The sequence below is a fragment of the Leptodactylus fuscus genome, chromosome 1 (assembly GCF_031893055.1).
Source record: "Leptodactylus fuscus isolate aLepFus1 chromosome 1, aLepFus1.hap2, whole genome shotgun sequence".
NCBI classification, from domain to species: domain Eukaryota; kingdom Metazoa; phylum Chordata; class Amphibia; order Anura; family Leptodactylidae; genus Leptodactylus; species Leptodactylus fuscus.
The window spans coordinates 172,654,487-172,679,202 of record NC_134265.1 but is presented as its reverse complement, the minus strand read 5'-3'; the positions used below and the strand labels follow the sequence as shown (position 1 = coordinate 172,679,202).

Here is a 24,716-nt window from a genome sequence, read left to right as displayed (position 1 = left end):
CTGGGTATTTTCTACTACCGTGGCATTTCCACTGACACTCTGCCTGACTTTATCTCTCATATCACTATATTGAGTGCCTGATTCATACTATTATTAAAAGGGAATGTGTCACCAGAGAATAACCTATTTTTTGACTCAAGTTTTATGTATATTTTTTGATGAGTTCTTTAACTATTTCTTGACATCCACTGTAATAATATGGCGGATACTGAGTCCTTAAAGATGGCGGCCGCCATAACTATCGGGTCTATGCTGTAGAGTCTAGTTCATTCTGATCATGGGCATTCTGCTTAAAATGGTATGAGTTTTTGGGTGCAGTAGTTGCTGGGTGCTGGGAAAGGGGAGGGGGTGTTTTGGTTGTCTGTCTGCCCCTTCCCTGAGCTTGAGGACTGCTTTTTTTTCCCCCCACTTGGAATTCAGCATGGCTGAATATAGGGTATCTGCAGTGCTCCTATTAACCCCTTCCCGACAGAACAGGAGCACTGCAGATACCCTATATTCAGTAGAGCGGGCACTTTCAGACACAGGGATACCTAATGTGAATGTGTTTCACAGTAATTTTCTACTTTTGTGTCTATTCTAGGGAATGGAGGGATTTAGAACTTTTATGTATTTTTTTTTTTTTTTTTTTTTTTTTAAAGCTTCCTTTTTTCCCCCACTATTTTATGGGAGATTCTATACATTGATATTGCTGCTGGTCATTTTTTTTTTTTTTTGCTGACTCGAGTATAAGCCGAGGGGGCTTTTTCAGCACAAAAACTGTGCTGAAAAATTCAGCTTATACTCGAGTATATACGGTATATTATTGTTAATATCATTTATTCATGAAGTCTCAGTATTTACACTTCCGTTCCCCAGTCTCTAAAACAAATTCTGCTTGCTCTGGATCTGCGGAGATCTGACTTTGATTTAATTAATTTATCGTTTCTTACCCATTTGTTGTTTAATTCCTTTGAAGCTTCTCATCTAGTAGTTTAATTCAATTTTGTAATAACATATGTGAACTAATACCTTGCCTGTCTTACAGGAAGAAGTTAGCTGAATTGCAGGAATCTGGCTTGGCCAGTATGCAGTGCATGAAGCTGTCTGCTTCCAGCACAGTATATTGGAGAGGATTCAAGACTGGAATATTGTACTCTGGTCTTAATGTCCCCTTTGCTAATGGAGGGCACCCCTAATTCATGATAAGGCACTTCCCATGCCCCCTTTATAAAAAGTGGGGAGATAGGCGGAAAATGCTGCTTGCGTCTATTTTAGTTACAAGTGGAGTTAAATAGTGACAAATCACTGGTTCTCATCTATTTTATGCCACAAATGTGGCATAACAATAATGGCGAATCCAACAATAATTATTTGTTTTTCTAGTACCACTATTGCCACTAGTACCACTATGTCCTTCCCTAATGAATTCTGGAAAACACTTTCAGTATTTTGCGATCCTCTCACAGTTCTATGTAAGGTAGCGTTCTGTGCCAGGGAGGAATTTATAACATTGTTCAGTATGAGTTTCCTGGCTCAGTAAAGACGTTTTCCAACATGACTTTTTTTATTTTTTAAATCTTACAATACTATAAAATACGTAAAGGAGTATGGTGCTGCACTTTCAGGGTTCCTTGCCAGTCTTAGTAATGACATGTCAACACGACATGTGACCCCTGTAGCCAGTGTCAGAGTCTGGGGTTGCTAGGTGGGGTGGCATAGACACACAAGTCCAGTTTCTTTAGTCCAGGGGTGCTCACACTTTCTCAGCATGCGAGCTACTTATGAAATGACCAAGTCAAAAAATCTACTACCCACTTCTTGTGGGCGGAGCCTGGGCCGCAGCATTGTCAAATTAACATCGGATCCTGGAGAGTAGAGTAACATTGTTTATTATGTCCTTTCACCTCCCCTGGGGCTCCGATTGTTATACTCGGGGGTCTGAAAAGACCCACGAATATAATAATAGCAGTAGTGGGATCGTGGCCTGGCCCGGGCCTATTCACTACCACCCGCCGCACCTATAGTACAAGGGGAAGCGGGGGCGGCAGTGAACAGGTCCGGGGAGGTTGGTAAATAGGTCACTACCTGCTGGGAATACTTCAGCAGGTAGCGGCCTATTATAAAACAAACAAACATAAAGTTCTCATACTTACCAACCTCAATGCTGCTTCTGCTCCTGCTCCCGCTGCTGCATACTTTTCTCCTGGCAGACGTCTGCGTATCAGCTTAGGCTTAGCTTTGTCTGCCTATGCTGAAACGTAGACATCTGAACCAACGCAAGGAGAGCGGTAGCTCTCTTGCGCTGGTTCAAACAAAAAAAAGGTATAAAAATAAAAAATGTCACGCGATCAACCCATACTTCCTTTGCGATCGACCAGTAGATCGCGATCGACGTATTGGGCACCACTGCTTTAGTCCAAAACAAAAGTAAAGATTTATTTTCACTCAAAAAATATAGTGCAGCAACAAAAGGAAAACAATACAAAAATAAATACCTGCCCGGCTAGGCTCTAACTGAACATATAGAATAGGTTACCTCACCTATAATAACAGAACTCAAAAGCCAGTTGAATAATTCAGGGGGCAGCTCCAAAAAAACGACCTTTCTGTTTGGCACTCCAGCCAAGCTATGCCCACAGTCTTCTGCTGGAGCTGACTTCTTAAGCTTCCTTGACGAGGAGACTCTTTGCAGCTGAGTCGCTGCCGGAACATCCCCAAAGTGTGGACTGGAGAGGGGTGGAATGACAGGTCCCACTACCAACTTACCTGACATTCCTAAAAATCCAGCCCAGTTATCTGCTGAGAAATGTTCGTTCTGGAGTTTTCTCATCTCACCCACCTTAGTAGTCTGGGTGAGATGTACACCCCCTCCATTACCTGACCAGCCATCGGCTTACATCAGCCATTCTCAGTTAAAACACCAGTAACCAGATACTGTGGGATTAGGATTACGAGGAGGATGAGGATATAATTTCTCTGTCTGTGTAGTTTATTTGCGACATCATCAGTTTATTTATTATGCTTACTTATATAGCGCCATCATATTCCGCAGCGCTTTACAGATATTGTCAGCCACTGTCCCATATAGGGCTCACAATCTACATTCCCTATCAGTATGTCTTTGGTGTGTGGGAGGAAACCCACGCAAACACGGGGAGAACATACAAACTCCTTGCAGATGTTACCCTTGGCAGGATTTGAACCTAGGACTCCACTGCTGCAAGGCTGCAGTGCTAACCACTGAGCCAATCAGTTACAGGGAAGCGGGGTGTACTAAGGAAGGACATCACAGGTAGGGTTCACACTACCGTTGGTGTCCGCTCAGAAGGTATCCATTTAAAAAAAAAAAAAAAAAACGGACACCTATCATAGCGGACACAAACGGACAGTAACTGATAGTTATTACTGTACGTTATATGTCCATTACCCGTAGACCTCAATGTTAAGAAAATGATTTTTTTAAAAATTGAACCTTACTATCCGTTTTTTCAAATGGATAGAAAAGTACTGCACGTAGGATTTTTTTGTCCCCTTGAAAAAACGGACATGGTTTTAAACAGACACTAAAGGACACAAGATAAAATCCCATTGAAATGAATGGAAATTGCAAACAGACCAGCTAGTCTCTGTTTCTAAAATCTTGTATGGACAATAGGCACGGACACTGTTGAGCGGACACCAACAGTAGTGTGAACGCCCCCTTAATGGCAGAAAATGCACAGTTTCTACATCACAGAAGGGTGAGAGAAAATGTGCATTTTCACAAGACATGCAGATATATGACAAAAGTCAAAAAAATATGGGTTAAATATGCAATTTCTGACTACAGCTAACCATAAGAATGACTGTATCTTTTTATTACAATTACTATGCTTTATTAACTGTCATTTTCTATTTATCATTCGTATTATAGATGAAAACAACACTACAAAAGTTACTTCTTTATATTACAGAAATCCTACTCCGGTGAGAACACTGCGAGTGTCATTGCCCGCTCTTGTGCTGCTACAGCACTGTCTCTATTGGTTCCAGTACTTGTTGTGTCATTCAAGGAAAAAATAGAGGAAATTCTTAACCTTTTAACAGCAAGATTACCTGGACGACCAGAAGTAGATGATTCTCAAGCCCTTCAAGTTCATATGGGACTGGCACTTGGGATGTTTATTTCCCGCCTGTGCGAGGAGAAAGTCAGGTACTTTATTTAGCATATGTCTCAAGTACAAAGCTAGAAATGGGAATCCTGATGACACGTCCCTTCTGATTTGTCCTACTTGTAGATTGGTCAGGGAAATCTTGGTTTAGATGCAAATCGGTTAATGCTGTAAAATATCTATATCCTACCTGGTTTATTAGTAGCAGGTATATTAGTAGCCATTTTGCCGGTGATCGCCGGTGCCTGGAGCATGCTTCAGGGCCGACGTCATGTTTGCAGGTCTGCTTTCTCTTTCTTTTGCAGGCTGGTCTATGCTGCCTGCAAAATAAATGATGATTTTTTGCAATGCATTAGCATTGTAATGCATTGCATTAGTGATCAGACCCCCTGGGGTTCAAGACCCCTAGGGGGACTAATAAATGCAAAAAAAAAAAATTATATACCGTATTTTTCGGAGGAAAATGAGGGTGCGTCTTATAGTCTGAATGTGGGTTTGCAGCATGGCCGCACTACTGCCACCGCTGGTTTTCTTCAGCGGCAGTAGCGCGGCAATCCGCAGGCCCCGGCAGCTAAGACAGTCCCCGGCATCTGCTGTAATAGACCGGCGGATGCCGGGGAGTGTCTTAGCTGCCGGGGCCTGCGGATTGCCGCGCTACTGCCGCTGAAGAAAACCAGCGGTGGCAGTAGCACGGCCATGCTGCAAACCCACTGCTCCTCCGCAGGTCCCGGCAGTCAGTTAGCCCCCCCCCCCGGCCTCATACCTTTAGTGATGGTCTATGACCCTCCGCGATAGTAATGTATAGAATCTCCCATAGACGGCAATACACTTGTATTGCCGTCTATGGGACTTGCAATCAAATGATTGCAGGTTCAAGCCCCCTAGGCGGGGGATATTAAAATAGTAAAAAAAAAAAAAAAACACTTAAAAATATAATAAAAAATAAAATAAATAAAAGTTCACCTCCTTTCCCTAGAATACATATAAAAGTATAACATTACTGTGAAACATATACATTAGGTATCCCTGTGTCTGAAAATGCCCGGTCTACACCTGGCCCCACAAAAAAAACGCCCTATACATCCCCGTACAGCTGCAGGGTCACCTGTCAATGTGGCCTTGCAGCTGTTCCAAAACTACAACTCCCATATATTAAATATTTTACCATTTTTTGCCTGAAAATTTTTTTTCCCTATTTTTCTCCTCTAAAACCTGGGTGCGTCTTATAGTCCAGTGCGTCCGAAAAATACGGTGTATATATATATATATATATATATATATATATATATATATATATATATATATAGTCATGGCCAAAAGTTTTGAGAATGACACAAATATTACATTTTCACATGATCTGCTGCCCTCTGGTTTTTATGTGTGTTTGTTAGATGTTTTTATCACATACAGAAATATAATTGCAATCATATTATGAGTAACAAAAGCTTATATTGACAGTTAGAATGAGTTAATGCAGCAAGTCAATATTTTCAGTGTTGACCCTTCTTCTTCAGGACCTCTGCAATTCTCCCTGGCATGCTCTCAATCAACCTCTGGACCAAATCCTGACTGATAGCAGTCCATTCTTGCACAATCAATGCTTGCATTTTGTCAGAATTAGTAGGTTTTTGTTTGTCCACCCATCTCTTGATGATTGACCACAAGTTCTCAATGGGATTAAGATCTGGAGAGTTTCCAGGCCATGGACCCAAAATCTCTATGTTTTGTTCCCTGAGCCATTTAGTTATCACCTTTTGCTTTATGGCAAGGTGCTCCATCATGCTGGAAAAGGCATTGTTGATCGCAAACTGATCTTGGACGGTTGGGAGAAGTTGATCTTGGAGGACATTCTGGTACCATTCTTTATTCATGGCTGTGTTTTTAGGCAAGACTGTGAGAGAGCTGATTCCCTTGGCTGAAAAGCAACCCCACACATGAATGGTTTCCGGATGCTTTACAGTTGGCATGAGACAAGACTGGTGGTAGCGCTCACCTCGTCTTCTCCGAATAAGCTGTTTTCCAGATGTCCCAAACAATCGAAAAGGGGACTCATCAGAGAAAATGACTTTACCCCAGTCCTCAGCAGTCTACTCCCTGTACCTTTTGCAGAATATCAGTCTGTCCCTGATCTTTTTTCTGGAGAGAAGTGGCTTCTTTGCTGCCCTCCTTGAGACCAGGCCTTGCTCCAAGAGTCTCCGCCTCACGGTGCGTGCAGATGCACTCACACCTGCCTGCTGCCATTCCTGAGCAAGCTCTGCACTGCTGGTAGCCCGATCCCGCAGCTGAAACACTTTTAAGAGACAGTCCTGGCGCTTGCTAGTCTTTCTTGGGCGCCCTGGAGCCTTTTTGCAAACAATAGAACCTCTCTCCTTGAAGTTCTTGATGATGCGATAGATTGTTGACTGAGGTGCGATCTTTCTAGCTGCGATACTCTTCTCTGTTAGGCCATTTTTGTGCAGTGCAATGATGACTGCACGTGTTTCTTTAGAGATAACCATCGTTAACAGAAGAGAAACAATGATGCCAAGCACCAGCCTCCTTTTAAAGTGTCCACTGGTGTCATTCTTACTTAATCATGACAGATTGATCTCCAGCCCTATCCTCATCAACACCCACACCTGTGTTAATGGAGCAATCCCTGAAACGATGTTAGCTGGTCCTTTTAAGGCAGGGCTGCAATGATGTTGAAATGTTTTTTGGGGGATAAAGTTCATTTTCAAGGCAAATATTGACTGTGCAAGTAATTGCTGTTAAGCTGATCATTCTTTATAACATTCTGGAGTATATGCAAATTGCCATTAGAAAAACTGAAGCAGTAGACTTTGTAAAAATTAATATTTGTATCATTCTCAAAACTTTTGGCCATGACTGTGTGTGTGTGTATATATATATATATATATATATATATATTATTAAAAAGTATTTAAAATTCAAATCACCCCCCTTTCCCAAGAACACATATAAAAGTAGTTAAATACTGTGAAACACATACATGTTAGGTATCCCTGTGTCCAAAATCGGCCGCTCTACAAATCTATAAAAATAGTTTTCCTGTACGGTAAACGCTGTAGTGGGAAAAATAGTCAAAAGTGCCAAACCGCTGTTTTTTCACTGTTTTGATTCTGATAAAAATCTGAATAAAAAGTGATTAAAGCAATAGCATTTCCCGAAAATGGTAAAACTAAAAAGTACACCCGGCCCTGCAAAAAAAGACGCCCTATGCATCCCCGTACACTGACGTATAAAAAAAAAGTTATGGGGGGGCGTGGCCTAGGACATGGCGCTGTGAAGACGTGGTCTCTCTGAGCTCCCGGACCCCGTCGGCAACTCACCTCTTTTCTCCGGTCCCAACGTTCTCCTGACTCCTGCCACGCGATGGTCCGACGGGCGGGCCGAAAATCCTCCACTCCGGCCCGCATGGATCCTCCGATAGCGAGGTTTCTCATCGCTGCGGCCTCTTCCAGCTCTCCGGCGGGGACTTCCAAAATGGCGCCGGCGCGCGCCCCCTACCTGCAGCCTGAAGCTCCGGCTCCCTCCTCGCTCCGTCCGTCTGGGTCGGCTCCAGCTATGGACCTGTCCGGCTCCTCTCCTGCCTCCGCTCTGCTCTCCCCTGGCATGGGGACTCCTGGGGCTGCTACTGACAAGGTATGCCCTACATCTGGGACTGTCTCCTCTGACCGCATGGCGGCCCCCCTCCCCCACTCACTCTCCACTGTGCCTGGCCCTGGCTGTCCCTGGACGCTCCCTGCTGCCCCTGTGCCCCAGTGTGGTGGAATGCCCCAGGAACATGGCTCCCCTCTCCCTCTGGACACTGTTGGTTTGCCTCCTCTCCTGGCCCCCTCCTCAGCTCTGGTCCCTGGCCCTGATGATCCCTTGGCTCCGGTGGCCCCGGTTCTGACCTTCCAGGCCTCCTCCACTCTGCCTGCGGTTCTCCCTCCTGGGACCCCCCCTGGGTCAGCTTCCCTAACTCTGCACTCCTCCCTATCCACCTGGGATGACCCCCATAGGCCTCAGCGACCCCCGGACTGTGATTTGGATTTTTCTTCTACTCCGGCGGCCCTTCGGGCCCCCGTGGACTCTGATTCCTCTGGTTCTTCCTCACATGCCTCCCTGTCTCAGGGGAGACCCAAACGCCCTAAGTTATCGGATATCTTGGAATTGCTCCGTGCTATGCCCACTAAACAAGACATAGAGGCTATGGTGCGCAGAGTGGAGGAGAAACAAGACAAGATTCTGACAGGGTTTAAGGCGGACCTTCACTCCCTTTCGTCTTCTGTTACGTCTCAACAGCAACGCACGGATTCTATCGATCAACGACTCCTTGCAGTGGAGGACTCTTTATCTACTCAACGCACGTTTAATCGCCATCTCATCCTACAAGTAGACGATCAGGAGAATCGGGGTCGCCGGAACAATATTAAACTGAGGGGCATCCCTGATGCTGTTGCCACCAAAGAGCTCCGCTCTATTGCGGTTTCGGTTTTCAACACCGTTCTGTCCCGACCGATGGATACAGAGATCAATATCGATAGGATCCACCGTGTGCTCGGACCTAAAAGAACCTCCTCCTCCGATCCTAGGGATGTCCTATGCCGGGTGCATTTTTACAAAGAGAAAGAGGACATTCTTCAGGCGGCCTGGCGCCATGGACCGGTTCCGTTCCTAGACAGCTCTATTACCCTTCTCCCTGATGTTTCCCGCCGCACTCTGGCGATGCGGCGTCTTCTGAAGCCTACTCTCCGCAAAATCCTGGACTCTGGAGCTACTTATCGCTGGGGTCACCCCTTTCATCTCCTGATCCGCCGAAATGGCGCCAACTTCGCTTTACATTCCCCTGACCAGGTGGAGGATCTCGCCCATTTTCTTGACATCTCTGACTTAACTTTGCCGGACTGGCTGGAGTTCCCGCTCCCGTCCCCTCTATCTGCTGCTGGCCCTTCCTCACCCCCACTGCCTCGACAGGGACGCCGTGGAATGGACCCCTTGGGGGCCCCTCTGGAGAACGTTTCATCTGGGTCGATAGTCTAGACTGTGCTGGGTCCTCTGAGGCCACCTGACTTTCGTTGTTTTATGCTCTTTTGTATTTCATCGTTATTGTATCTTTGTCTCTCCCGCGATTTGTTCCTCATGCTAAGTTTTGTGCCATGGGGGTGCATGGGGTGGATTCCTGTCCCCCCCCTCCCCCCTGTGTGTTCACGGTGTTGCCCGCCCTCTTTCCTGCCCCCCGGCCTGCCAGGGTTGCTCCGTGTATGCTTTCCCTGCGTCGTTGTCTCTACATTTTGAGGCTTCGCCGTACGGTGGCCTGCTTGGGAGTGCTCCTTTTATTTGCCTCTTCCACGGGGCGCCCGGGTTGGCCGGGGTGTGGGCTGTTTGCTTCTCTATAATTGTGGCTGGCCCCCTCAGCTGGCTTTCAATTGCGACCCCCTTTTCTTTTTTCATTTTTGCTGTGTTGCCGGTGTGGGAATGGGTAGCTCTGAATTCTGATCTACCTCTCCCCCACTTAGTTAGTTCTAGCGGCTCTCTGGGCGCATTCTGCGGCGTGCCCCTGAGACCTGCTCTAGTGGGTTTTTTCCCACTGATTGGTGTTTGCCCGAGCTTGGGCTAGCTAAGCTCGGTTCTAGCAGGTGTTTGCTTTTTGTCCTCCTGTTTTTGTTTGTTTGTCTACTTTTTTCCCTCTCGTCTTTTTTCGCTGCCCCTTCCTTTTCCCCCTCCCCCCGCCCATTCCTTCCGCTTCTCTTCCCTGATTCCCTCCCTCCCCCTCCCTCTTCTGTTTCCCCCCTCGCCTTCCCTCCTCTCCCTTCCCCCTGGGGGTGGTCCCGGGCCCCCTGCCATGGATTCTTTGACCTTTTCCTCCATTAATGTGAATGGGCTTAATACTCCTGAAAAGAGGTCCTCCCTCTTGCGATTGCTCTGGAGTAAGAGAACGGCTGTGGCTTTCGTGCAGGAGACACATTTTAGGGAGGGCTCTGTCCCCTCTCTTTCCTCTCTAAGATACCCTGACGTATATCATAGCTGTTTTTCTGAATCCAAGTCTAGGGGAGTTAGCATTTTAATTGGGCGTTCAGTGGCTTGGAAGTATCGAGCAGCTCTTTCGGACCACTCGGGTAGGTTCCTGTTTGTTAAGGGGGAATTGACGGGCACCTTATTCACCTTTGCTAATCTTTACCTTCCCAATTCGGATCAGATTGGTTCCCTAGAGCGCATCTTAGATAAATTATCCGATTTTGCTGAAGGGACCCTTTTGGTTGGAGGGGATTTCAATCTGGCTTTAGACCCCTCCTTGGATGTCTCTCGAGGTATCTCGCACATGTCTACTCGTGCTTTATGCCGGGTCTGTAAACTTCTTCATTCCCACCAACTGATTGATGCTTGGCGCACGATACACCCAGATGGTAGGGACTACTCGTTTTACTCACACCCCCGAGATGTCTACTCCAGATTGGACTATTTTTTCGTCCGTCATTCGGATGTCCCATTGCTGCGGGGTTCCACGATTGACCCTATAACTTTCTCTGATCACGCGATGGTCCATGTTGATCTGTCATCCCCCTCGAAGAGGCCTAGATCCTGGCAGTGGCGCCTTAATGAGTCGCTTCTCCAGGATGTGCCGACTTCCCTGGCAGTCACTTCCGCACTTGAACTCTACTTCAAGGAGAATAACACGCCTGACACCTCCCCTGTTATGCTTTGGGCGGCTCATAAGTGTGTTATCAGGGGGGTGCTGATCCAACATGGCTCTCGCTTGAAAAAGGAGAGGTCTAGGGAACTTGCTGCACTGATAGCCGACGTGGTCTCTCTGGAGCAGTCACACAAACGCTCGCACGCGCCTGATGTTCGCACGGCTCTCCTTCTGGCTCGCAGGAAATTGCGTGAGAGACTTGACGTTAGAACCCGTCGTCTCTTAGCTAGGGGGCGACGACACTTTTATTAATACGGGAACAAATGTAGTAGAACTTTAGCCCGTTCCCTCCGGGAACAACGCTCTCGTAACTTTGTCCCCCTCGTCACCGGGCCCTCGGGTACGCGTATCACGGATCCGAATCGCATCGCGGAGGAATTTGCTAACTTCTACCGGCGCCTCTATAACTTGTCTCCCCACTCTGCGGTTCCTTCGAGTCCCCCGGTCCCTCGGTTGATTGATCGGTATATCTGCGAATCGGGTTTACCTCGTCTTTCGGAGGAAGCTCTGGCTTCCCTGGAAGCCCTATTACCGGTGAGGAGGTTGCGCAGGCCCTTGGATCTATGCAGCCTAGTAAGGCCCCCGGCCCGGATGGCCTCCCCGCCTCTTACTATAAAAAGTTTGCGCCTTTGCTCTTGGGTCCCCTGACGGGTGCCATTAATGCGGTTTCTGACGGTGCGCCGTTGCCCCCAGATATGACCAGGGCCCACATCACGGTCATACACAAGGAGGGTAAGGACCCCACCCTGTGCTCCAGTTACAGACCCATTTCTCTCCTTAATGTTGATCTAAAGGTTTTCTCCAAGGTCCTGGCCACACGCTTAGCCCCCCTCCTGCTTGACCTGGTGGATTCTGACCAGGTCGGTTTTATCCCCTCTAGGGAGGCCAGGGACAATACTGTTAAGGTCCTTAATGTTGTTCATTTCGCCCGTTCCCGCAATCGCCCGCTATGTCTTCTCTCCACTGATGCGGAGAAGGCGTTTGACCGGGTGGGTTGGCCCTTCCTCTTTGCGGTTTTGGACCATATTGGCCTTGGCCCCTCTATGAAGTCCTGGATTTCCTCACTGTATACTGACCCCTCCGCATCCACGAGAGTCAATGGGTTCTTGTCCTCCCCCTTTCAGATCAGAAATGGCACTCGCCAGGGTTGCCCGCTCTCCCCCTTGATTTTTGTCCTCACTTTGGAGCCCCTTCTCCGGACACTCAGAGCTAATTCTGCCCTATTAGGTGTTGAGATGGGGGGCAGACACGTGAAAATAGCGGCTTACGCGGACGATCTCTTGTTTTTTCTGCGCGACCCGTCGACTTCGCTCCCGGTCCTGATGTCGGAATTGGAGGTGTTTTCCCGTTTGGCTAATTTTAAAATTAATTACCAAAAGTCGGAGGCGCTCGACGTCTCGCTCCCCCCGGGCCTTAGGGCAGCTCTTACCCTTGCTTTCCCCTTCCGTTGGTCTCAAACTGCCATAAAATATCTCGGCGTTTGGATCCCTAGCTCTCTTGACGAACTCTTCTCCCTTAATTACCTGCCGCTACTTAGGACGGTCCGCCTTGATCTGAAAAAATGGTCCAGAGGCACTTATACATGGTTCGGCCGTTGTGCCATTTATAAAATGAATGTCATGCCCAGATTTCTGTATTTGCTACAAACCTTGCCCATCCATATTCCTCCTAGTTTCTTCAAATCGCTCTACTCTGATCTGATCCGATTTGTTTGGCAGGGTAAGCGCGCCAGGCTGGCGCGTACCACCCTGACCCTCCCGAAAAAACGGGGCGGCCTGGGTCTTCCTGATCCTCGCCGCTACTATGAGGCTACTCTTTTGCATCGGGTTCTGGATTGGTGCCGTCACTCTTCCTTCAAGCAGTGGATCTCCTTGGAGGGTTCCTTTTCACATGTCCCGTTGCACCTGCTCCCCTGGCTGGACCTGGTCCCCACCCCTGCCCTCTCCTCTCACCCCACGATTGGGCCTACCCTCCGGGTGTGTCGACTGCTCTTTCGCAAGGACGGCCTTTCTCCCTCCCCTTCCCCCCTTCTTCCTGTTTTGGGCTCTCCGTCCTTCCCTCCGGGGTTTTCTCCAGGCCCTTTTCGCTCGTGGTTGAGGGCTGGTGTGCAGAGGGTCTTCCATTTCCGAGCCAATGGTCAGTGGCGCCCCCTTAGCGACATTCAATTAGACATGGCTCTCCCTGCTTTGGGGCCCTGGAGAGGGCTGCAGCTCACTCATTTTCTCTCCTCCTTCGTTGACCCGACCTCCTTTGATAGATCTCTTACGAGCTTTGAGAAAGCCTGTGTTGGCACTGGCCTTCAACGCCACTCCCTGTCAGAGTTTTATGCCCTTTTGGTCTCCCCTCCTCCGGACCACAGACCCTCTTTCCTCTCCAAGTGGGAGGCTGACCTTAACCTTTCCTTTTCGGACGCGGACTGCTCTAGAATTTTGGAGCTTGCTCACAAGAGCTCATTGGCCTGTAAATACCAAGAGGCGGGCTACAAGATCCTCACTAGGTGGTACCATGTCCCTTCCCTTCTACATAAATTTTTCTCGTCTGCCTCTCCTCTTTGCTGGCGATGTGGTTCGGAGGAGGGGACACTTCTCCATGTTTTTTGGAGCTGCCCAGTTCTGAGAGAGTTCTGGGATGGTGTCCATCGTTTAACGTCCCAAATTTTTCAGACTGATCTGCCGAATTCCCCGGCCTGCTTCCTCCTTCATCTGTCTGGGGTCTCCCGCAAGGCCTACCGGAAGTCTGCAGTTCGACACTTGATTAACGCAGCTAGGGCCTGTGTCCCGGCCTTGTGGAAATCCCCTAATCCTCCGTCTCTTTGCCACTGGGTTCGCAAGGTGGAGGACCTCCAAGCTATGGAGGATCTCACGGCGTCCTTACGAGATGCCTATGATGTCTTCCTTGGGGCCTGGACCCCTTGGATCCTCTTCCAGGGCTCCGACCAATATAGGTCCATTGTGGGCTGTGGGTGAGGTCTTGGAGTGGGTTTGTCCCGGGACTCCCCCCCCTCCCCCCTTTTCCCCTTTTTCCCTATTCCTTTCTCCTCCCTGTTGGCTTCCCCCCGTTTCTCTTTCCCCTCCCCCCCCCCCCCTAGCTTACCTCTTGTCCCCCCCCTCCAGATGGTCTTCTCCTGTTTCATTCCGTTCCCCCTTCGTCCTTTTTCATTTTATGTAGTGACGCAGTGTCGGCCGCTCCTCCCCCGTATTGTTGGTTGTGGTGAGGTCCGGCCTTTGAATTTGTCGGGCGACCCTCGTTATGGTAGGGTCCCCCGTGTTTTGTTATGTGATTGTTTTTGATTCATATATCTTTTATTTTCTCTCCTCTGTGACCTTGTTTTCATAAATAAAGAATTTATAAAAAAAAAAAAAAAAAAGTTATGGCTGTCAGAATATGGCGACTTTTAGAAAAAAACATTTTTTAACACAGTTTTGGATTTTTTTTTAAGGGGTTAAAATGTAAATAAAACCATATAAATTTGGTATCCCTGGAACCATACCGAAACACAGAATATAGGGGACATGTCATTTTGGCTGCACAGTGAACGCTGTAAAACCGAAGCCCGTAAGAAAGTCGCAGAAATGCACTTTTTCTTCAAATTCACCCCATTCTGAATTTTTTTCCAGCGTCCCAGTACATTATACAGAATAATTAATGGCAACATCATGAAGAAAAATTTGTCCTGCAAAGATTAAGACCTTATATGACTCTGGGAGCAATAAAAAAGTTATGGGGTTTTGAAGAAGGGGAGTCAAAAACGAAAATCAAAAAATGCCATCGGCAGGAAGGGGTTAAATATCTGCTAAATATTTAATTACTTATATTTGCAAAAAATGTTTTGTAATTATCTACAAATTTAAAAATAGTTATGTACATGGGAATACCCCTTTAATTTTGTCATCTAAGGCTGCATTCACACTGAGTAACGCTGGCGTTTTTTGTGCTTATTTTTGCACATAGCGCCGCGTTAACGCCGCGCTATTTTGTGGTGGCGTTGACCGGCGTTAACGCGGCGCTATGCGGCGTTAACGCGGCGCTATGTGCAAAAATAAGCACAAAAAACGCCAGCGTTACTCAGTGTGAATGCAGCCTAACTGTTGTACACTACAGGCTTTGGGCTTGTTCTCGCAAATGATTGTATCTAGGCAAATAAATAAGTAAAATATCAAAAATATTTTTAAGTATCATAAAGTACACAATGGAAACTGTATAAATTGTCTTTGTTATTGGTGCATGTTTCTACGTAATAAGAATGCTGTCAACAGTAACTTCTGTGTAGAAATGACTATGCCTCATGCTTTCCCTAGTTTGCATATATCAGTGGAGCCAAACTCTCAATCTGTCGTTCATTTTACTGTCTGTTTTCTGTACAGTGATACTTCTGGACAGCAGATGAACTTGCTAATAATGAAGTCATTGGATGCACTGGAAAGCTGCAGCTTTGACCCTAGCCTGGAATACAAGTATGTATATTTCATGTTACAACGTAGTTGTGTCTATGTGCTCCTATAAATGCAGATAAATAGGGATTTTCTATAGGAAAGATTTACTGTCTTTTCTTTGATAGGATCTTTTTTGCAAAATTTAATGGGGCATTTGTTTCTTTATTACTAGGATCATTGTTTTTATTGACCTAGGTATTAATTACCTATTTCCATGTTTGAGATGGTAAAAAGGAAAGATTCATTTACTTTAATGCAATGTATTCAGTGTCTGGTTTTATCTTCTTTTATACTGGGTAGAGTAACTTCACAACAGTGGAAACCTGATGGTATAAAGGTTAAAATAATAGCGGAAACAGATTACTGTTTCCCATTCAAAAATTCCTGTTGAAGACAAGTGTGTACGTTGTAGCAAACTTAAATGATGTAGATACCAATGCTATAATGAATAGCCTCATGATTTGCTAGGGTTCTCCTGTATATTCTGACCAGAGATAATATGACCAATATACAGATATATTCATCCTTACTTTCCCTCTTAGCTTAGCATTTCCTGACACATTTTTGTTTTCCATTGGTTTCATGAGAAATTGGAGTCTGTTAAAGGGTTGTCCTATTTCAGCAAATAAATTATATTGTTTGTATAATAAAACGTTAGACAATTTTTCAATATACTTTTTGTATCAATTCCTCTCCGTTTTCTAGATCTCTGCTTGCTGTCATCCATTTTGTGTACATTTTTTTTTTTGTAAATGTAGATTGTGATACCGATATAGGGTTCACAATGTGCATTTTTTTTTCCTATCAGTATGTCTTTGTAGTATGGGAGGAAATCCACACAAACACGGTGAGAACATACAAACTCCTTGCAGATTTTGCTCCTGGCAGGATTTGATCCCAGGACTGTAGTCCTGCAAGGTTTCAGTGCTAAGCAGTTAGCCACCGTGTTGCCCCTTCTGTGTACTTTTCTAGTGGATATAAATCTGTCCATGGCCATGTGATATACGGTTCGTGGTCATGTGATGAATACACGCTTGCACAACTAGTTACCGGGCAGATGTATGACTACTGTATTAGTACTATAATGTGTGTCCATCACATGACCATGGCCTGATTTTTATCCAGTGCGTGTAAGCAGAATGAATGAAAGCAAGCAGAAATCTAGAAAATCATGAGGGATTGATACAGAAGGAATATTGGAAAACTGTAGAGCTTTTCATTATACAAACAATAACATTTAGTTGCTGAAACTGGCCAACCCCTTTACCAAATTTGAGCAAATATGAACAACGTTACTGATGAGGCATGAAGCTAATAAATGCATTATGTGTAAGTTCGCAGTCTTTGCTAAATATAGTACATGGTATTGATATATATCTAAAAACTAATGGCACGGCTGCTTGACAATAACAATTAGTAAACGAAGCAAGGTGTAATTTACCATGTAGCTCACAATCCTAGTAAAGTCCCTTTGAGCCCTGTCTTAATAGTAACCACCAGCTAGGGTTGACATAGCACTTTTTAAAATTGCAGAACGTGCACTTGTTTCATCAGGTCCCTTGATACATATAAATACATATATAAAAACAATGAACCAGAACATGCTCATGTGCTAGCCATTTATCTCTAATTCATCTGTCATGGTAAATATAGCTCTTGCCACCTGTGTGTCATGGGTATTTCTGCTCTAATGCTTACATAGTCCCGTTTGGCACACTGAATGTAGCAATTTAAGCAAATTGCCTTGTATGTGTATGCAGGTGACTATGGGTACGTGTGAACAAGAACACTTGCTTTGTTGTCCATTATTTAGCTTTGTTATACTGCCACCTACGGGTCTTTTCAGAAATTACTTTAATAAATAAAATCTTTTGTTCATTAAAAATGTGCTCAATATCATGGTTTAAACGAAAAAAGGTGCTTATGGCTGACAATGGATTCCCTAGAGAAGTTGGTTACAAGCTCTTCTTGGACCTTTGATATATCACTTATTGATGATCGCAGTTCTTAATCATTTATAGACATTGAGACTGTTGGACTGATACTACGGTGTAATGGTCTGTTACTGCTTGTGTTCTATTTATGTTTGGTGTATATGCCATATGCTAATGTAGGACCTTGACATATTCTATGTAGTTACGTACATCACCCTTCAAATTGTTTTGTGGCAGACGTGTGTGTAAAAGTACAGCAGCCTGCAGCTTTCCACAAAGAAATAAAAAAATAAGTATGCCAAGGCATACCTCCCAAATCTATGAAAAAAGGACATTCTTTTTGGGGCACACTTTAGTTTCATAATATTTACTGGATGCATGGGCTTATATATCAAAATATAGTGGAGAGAAAAAATGAAATGTGAACATAGCATAGAAATTAATTAATTTTATGCTTTATGTTTATTTCAGTGCCTTGTTTGATTTAATATCATTTTCAAGCTATTCAGTTTTACTACATGGTGTCAGCCTCAAAAGAGCATTTTCCTAGTCAGATCACACAGAGATTGTCTTTGGTGTGCAAGAAGTGTTCCCTTTGTGTGATGTAAAGAGAGCATGAGTATGCATTGACCACTAATGGGGTAACATATAAATAAGAGCATGAAAACCAAATACTGTATGACTAGGAATAGGATGATTCTACAATGAAAGTGTGTTGACTTTTTATTCATTGGCACAGCACTGGCTGCATCCTAGGAGTGGGCCTGGTACTTTCTTTCATGAGTCAGAACAGTCAGACTGACAGCCGAGTCCATGTCTCAGCTACTGTACGCAAACTATATGAGTGCCTGGAAAACAGCTCTGACCAGAGCCGAGCTGTGCAAGAGGTGAGATGTCATGGATATTAATCATGACTGTTTAGCTTATATTTCTTTCTTTCTAAAGTTTCTTCAAGTCTTTTCACATTTTCATATGTAAAGGAGCGTTCACACTACCGTCGGTGTCCGACGGCTAGTGTCCGCTGCTAATGTCCGTGTAAAATCTTGTGCGGACTTTAGCAGCGGACACTAACTGTGTCCGTGACATTTTGCATTGATTTAAATGGATATCCAGTGTGTTCTTTTACTGTCCGTGGGTGTCCTTAACTGTCCGTTCCCAAAGATGTCCGACTTTTCAAGTGGACAGCAAAACCCGACATGTAGGTTTTTTCTGCAGTAGCTGACACCAGATGATAAAGAATCAGTTGTTGCAGCACGTGCCAGAACTACACAGTTCTCAGTTCTCTTAAATGGAGCTGAGCTGCAGGAACCTAGCATGGCCACAGACAGCTGATTGGTGGTGGTTCCGGGTTTTGGGCCACAACTGATCTGATCATAAAAATAGCTCATTAATATCAAATTTTTGGACAACCCCTCTAACTTTTTTTTTCTTTTTTGGGCGGGGGGTACTCATCTTAGCTTCCTTATTCCTGTTTACAGAACAGTTCAGGACCACTTACATTTTAAAATGAATCTGTCAGATGCCTGAGCTCTGTGATATATAGGTAGATCCTGACTGGACTCCTGAAACATACATTACTCCGTTATCTAGGTATCCAGGAGTCCACAGTTCACATATATAATCCCCTACAGTTGTATATCTAAGATGTATTAACTGAACATGTCTATATAGAAATCAGGTTTGGGTGCAAGGGTCTACAGAATGAGTAAGGTTAATGGAAAGTTGTCATTAAGTTCCTATTGCTATGTCTTAGTGCAGCAGGTGTTAATGGCAGGGCTATGCAGCATTGGCAGTTGGCTGTGCAGAGAAGGGCAGCACAAATTATTTGACAGACTCACTGTATATGTAGCATCTGAGAGCAAGTAGGAGTTGTCCAAGGTCAGATAACATAGGCAAAGACATCTATTGTTATAAACAGTAGAAGAATCTTTACTGTACATGAAAAGCCCCCAACCATTCCAGCAGTTCTGTTCCAGCACACCCTGATTATTTTATTTTTTTTGTTTAATGGGCTGCAATGGTGTCATTACATATACGTGACCTCAGAATCCAGTTACTGCAAAGCTACAATATGTGTTGTACGAGAGTCTTTATTTACAGAGCATTCAAACAACTTTTTGTAGGTCTTGTCATATGTCGTTGCTGGTGTTTCCGTGTCTGCTTTCAGTGCAGGCATTTTAGGTGCTGAGGAAGCAGAACAGCATATGAATAAACTGAGGACTTTGACTGAGCAAAATCAGCAGGTGAGGAACCAAATTATCTGTCCTATTCGCCTTTTGAGGGCTTGCTATGTTATATTGTACTGCTATTGTTTCATACGATATTCTGTGATCATGCTCCTGTCTGCTACGTTTCCCAGTTCCATACCCTGCTGGAGTGGTGCTATGGGTTTCTTTTTATACAGTATCCTTTCAATTCGTTATGAAGAGGTTCACAATTTTTCATCCTTTGTAATTCCCTTCAGTTATACATGTAAGCTAAGGTATATTGTCGGAACATGTCAATATAGAAATCAGATGTGTTATCCATGTCTTTCACCGGAGAATATGCAATGCTGATTTTCCCTTGGCCTTTCTGTATAGCCCTAGTTACCCTGTAGGGCGGACAGGATGTATGTCCAAACTCTGGAGTGACAAAGGTCTTTTCAGATTTGTCAATTTTATAGAGCATAAGAAACGACAACACCTACTCTTTCAATATTGTTACTTAGATTATCTTCAAATCAATCATCTCCTATGGGTCTGTCTTTGGACCCACTGATTTTGAACACTGACGCAAAATAGGCAAATCCAACAGGGGACTTACGTAGAAAAAAAATTCTAGATCACATGCCAGAGTTCCCCATACAACACTTATGTATACCTTAGGGAAACCTCTTATACTGTATATGACACTTGGCAGATGATTTAGAAATGACCAATTAAAACATCTTTATGCACAACGTATAAAAAAAACGGTGTGAATTGTTAATGTTTTGGTATTATACTTCTGCCCAATTTCACTAGATATTTTCTGCTAATGAATATTTGTTGACATTGTGGAGATGATGGAGGCTCGCTCCCAAATCTTTTTTGGTTCTGTCCCTAAATCCTCCTGTTTTGGTGGCGGGTACAGACAGTAACGGCTAAAATAACTGGAGTCTCTATCTTCTCCCACTCAAAGATTATGTATTGAATGTCCCATCAGGACAGATAAGAAAATTATCGGCAAAACTAATACTTTGCATACTTCCGTCAGATAGATGTCTGATAGCAGTGGAATGGAAGCAAATTTTCACTACTATAGATCTCCATTCTTAGGATACAAAAGATCAGGAATATGTAATATTTAAAGGGGTTTTCCGGAAGTATAGAATTTTTTTTTTAAAAAAGGACTGTAAATGTTTGCTATATGAATGAATAAAGACAACTGAGTACCTTTATGTACGCTTGGACCCCACTGGGGAAGATAGGACTCTGTAGATACCAGAGGTGAGCCCCTGGTAGAGGTGCCAGCTCGGCACAGTCTTTCAAAGGCCGTGGAGAGCAAGACCTGTGTGGCTCCAAATTGAGCTAGAATTAAATGAATTATTTCTTGATAATAGAACCACTCTGTAGTGGGTAAGTGTAAGACTGAAGTAAAATAATCAAAAAGCCTGAGCTCCATGGTCAAAAGATTGACCAAATCTGCAATATAGAACAGGTCCAGTCTGCTCCACGGGTGCACCATAGATGGAGTCAATTCTCCAGGAGAAGCGGGTTATGCAGGAATGATATTATAGAGGAGCGTTGGCCAGAGGTAATAGCTTAGAGCAAGTAATCCAAATTGCCTGTGTGAAATGGGTGGGCCCCAGGATGGGTGGTAAGTGAGGGGGAGGAGCGGGACCAAAGGAGTGCACCAGTGTATTTCAGTGCCTCTTTCTTTTATGCATATAGGAAGTTATTTATACATGTAACTGGGATAGGGTTTTTTTGTTTCTTTTTTAAACCACATTTTAGAAAATGATCCCTGATGTGCTGAGCAGCTGCCAGTGTGATGTGTCTGACTTAGGGCTAGTTCACACGGAGACATGGAGGAGGATTTTGACAGCAGAATCCACGTCATAATCCTCCTTCATACAATGTTAGTCTATGGAGACTGCTAGCTTTTTTTTTTCTGCTAGCAGAGAAAAAGAAGCGACATGACCTTTCTTCAGGCGTTTTCTGCGTGAAGAAATCAACAGTAGTGAATGGGAGGCGAAAACTGCGCGTTTTTTTCCGCATGTTTTTTTGCTAAAATAAGCAACGCCTTTTTTTATTTTTTTTGCAAAATACGGCGCGGGAAAAAAACGGAAAAAGAACAGCCTGGCTTTTTTTTTTTAAGCTGTTTTTACAAAAAAAAAACGCCAAAAAATGCTTGGCAAGGTCCAAAAAAAGCCTTTTTTTCCAGTGCCAAAATAAGCCACACGTTATTTACATGTGAACTAACCCTTAAAAAGGAAACTCTCACCATGAAACGGCAGGGTAATCTGCAGGCAACATGTTATAAAGCATGATGAGCTAAGCTGTATGATATATAGTTTTGTGGGGAAATATTCAGTATAACTTGTCATTTATCCATTTATTTGATAGGATGTGGCCACTGGACTCAATTACTCCTTTTAAGAATAGAAAGAACAGAAATATATGGATAAATGACAAGTCATACAGAATGTTTTCCCACAAAAATAGATCTGCTCTGTAACATGATGCCCATAGATTACACTGCATTTTCATGGGGACAGGTTTCCTTTAAAGGGATTCTACCATTAAACTACCTTTTTTTCTACTGAACACGTCGGAATAGCCTTAAAGAGGACCTTTCACCATATCCGGGCACAGGCAGTGTTATATACTGCCAGAAAGCTGACAGTGCGCTGAATTCAGCGCACTGTCGGCTTTCCCGATCTGTGCCCGGTGTGAAGAGCTTACGGCCCGGTACCGTAGCTCTTCTATGGTCAGAAGGGCGTTTCTGACCATTAGCCAGAGACGTCCTTCTGCCTCGCGGCGCCAATCGCGCTGTACTGTGGAGCCGGGAGGAACGCCCCCTCCCTCTGCTCACACAGCTCGTCCATAGACGAGCATTATCAGGAGAGGGAGGGGCCGTTGAACGAGAACTTAGATCTTTACATTCCAAGACATCATCAGCTGTTACTAGGGACAATTTAACTCGAAAAGAAAGATTGGCTCTTAAAACACTCATGCAGGACCAATCTTTAACAATATAAATATGGATAAGGGAGGCAGAGTAGTGGTGATGGACAGGGAACAATATATACAATCCGCTATGGTAATCTTAAAAGATACCAACACATACAGAGTCTTGAGCTCAGATGCCACTACAGAATTTCAAAACAGCCTCAAAAAAATTCTCAACGAGGGATTAGAGTTGGGTATCTTAAATACTGGGGATTTGGAATATTTGTTCGTGGATAAACCAATAACAGCTATATTCCACGGACTACCTAAATTACACAAGAATTCCGTCTCGCCCCCTTTACATCCGATCATATCGGGCATTGGCTCCCTTAACGAGCGCACATGTGATTGGCTAGACGGAATTCTTCAACCGTTGGTTTTGCGCACACCTGGATACCTCCGGGATACAAAACAGGTGCTCCAGACGTTTGAGGAATTCAATTGGCAGGATGCGTTCTCTTGGGTATCTTGCGATGTCAAATCGCTTTATTCATGTATCCCACATGATAAAGCTCTCATTGCCCTCTCCCACCATTTGTACAGTTACTCCAACTACACAGAAGAATTCTGTGAATTTATTATCATGATTACGGAATATCTACTCAAACATAACTTTTTTGTTTTCAACAACATTTATTATTTACAGATATGCGGTGCCCCAATGGGGGCCCGTTTTTCACCGTCATTAGCAAATCTATACATGTCTTGGTGGGAGGAGAGGTATATCTATTCCATTCACAACCCATACGCGAACTGCATCCATTGGTACGGTCGATATATCGACGACCTCCTGTTAGTGTGGTCGGACGATATATCGGCCGTACCATCATTTTTGGAGTATCTTAACAATAATGACATGAATTTGGAGTTCACTCATGTTGTCAATAGGAGCTCTATTCAATTTTTAGATCTCACACTCGAAGGAGACACATCCTCTAATAAAGTAATTTCAACACTATATCGCAAGGGAACTGCCGGTATCACTATTCTCCATGCATCAAGTTGTCATCCAGCACACACCATTAAGGCAATACCTTTAGGAGAAATCACTAGGACAAAAAGATCTTGTTCTAAGGAGGGAGATTTCAAGGTTCAAAAAACACAGGTGTTTAATAGATTAAGGGCAAGAGGATATCATGTGATGCATCATGTGTCTGGAGGAGTTACCCTCAATCCATTCATTACATCTATAGTCTAGGCAACATCACATGAACTAGTATTTTCTATCACGTGACAATTCACGTGATCGGGCTCCCGGAATTGTATTTTCATTTCCGGGTTAAGAGTCTTCATCCGTATGATGCGGTTATATGTTCCCTCGGGTTGGAAATTCTTGGTATGTGAATTAGGACATAGTTCAATGGGATCTTTTAATATACTTACCTCAAGTCCTCTCCTCTCCTTCCATATATGCCACCATGATTTTGACAATTTGTTCCATGGACATAGCAACAATTTTTCATTGTAGAGTAAGTCAGTCATTTATTTATTTATTTATTCTAAAATATGCTAACTCTCTCTTTTTTCTATGAACTTTTTGTGTTATAATTCCTGCATACATGTTTAGATGTACTTACATATTTGTGTGGGTTTAACATTCCAGTCCTATTTTTCTTTCTTGCATTCAATGTTTACCGTGTGTTCTCATGTGTCATGTTTCATGTGTTGTGCATTTTTGTCTAATTACGTTCAGATGTTTTTGGGTATATAAGGAACGTTCATGCTTAGTTTGCTATCGCTATGACTAAGAGGTTACACTACCTCGAAACGCGTCAGCGGCAGTATACAACACTGCCTGTGCCCGGATATGGTGAAAGGTCCTCTTTAAGAAAGGCTATTCGTCTCCTACCTTTAGACGTGGTCTCCGCCGCGCCGTTCCGTAGAAATACCGGTTTTAACCGGTATGCAAATGAGCTCTCCGCAGCACTGAGGGCGGGCCCCAGCGCTGAAAGGCCGATGAGCGCATCCCCATTGCTGCCCGAGCGCTCTTTCCTGCGCCGCCTCCTTCTTCTGCAGCAACTCCGCCTCTTCTGGCTTCTCTTGCTCTTGTAGTTCTATACAGGAGCATAGAGAGGCCACCCCAAAATGGCCGCCGGCCAGCTCCTGTATTGAACTGCAAGAGCGGCTACCCAAAAATGGCCGCTGGCACGGCGGAGACCACGTCTAAAGGTAGCAGACGAATAGCCTTTCTTAAGGCTATTCCGACGTGTTCATTCGAAAAAAAGGTAGTTTAATGGTAGAATCGCTTTAAGGAACTTGTGTGCCCAATGGGCAACTACCCGGTCTTTTCCTGACCTATTTTCTTTGTTTGACAGTAAGTATTAGTTAGAAATTTGTTAATA

General features: G+C 44.4%; 1 protein-coding gene across 1 annotated transcript in view; it reads left to right on the top strand.

The window, feature by feature from the left end:
- The window catches only part of FOCAD (focadhesin), a 196,459-nt gene that overhangs the window by 149,930 nt on the left and 21,813 nt on the right, over positions 1-24,716 (top strand). Inside the window, exons 27-30 of the mRNA XM_075279906.1 lie at positions 3,936-4,174; positions 15,177-15,266; positions 17,919-18,066; positions 19,303-19,422. Coding sequence (XP_075136007.1) covers positions 3,936-4,174; positions 15,177-15,266; positions 17,919-18,066; positions 19,303-19,422 — 597 coding nt within the window. The remainder of the gene's footprint in view (positions 1-3,935; positions 4,175-15,176; positions 15,267-17,918; positions 18,067-19,302; positions 19,423-24,716) is intronic.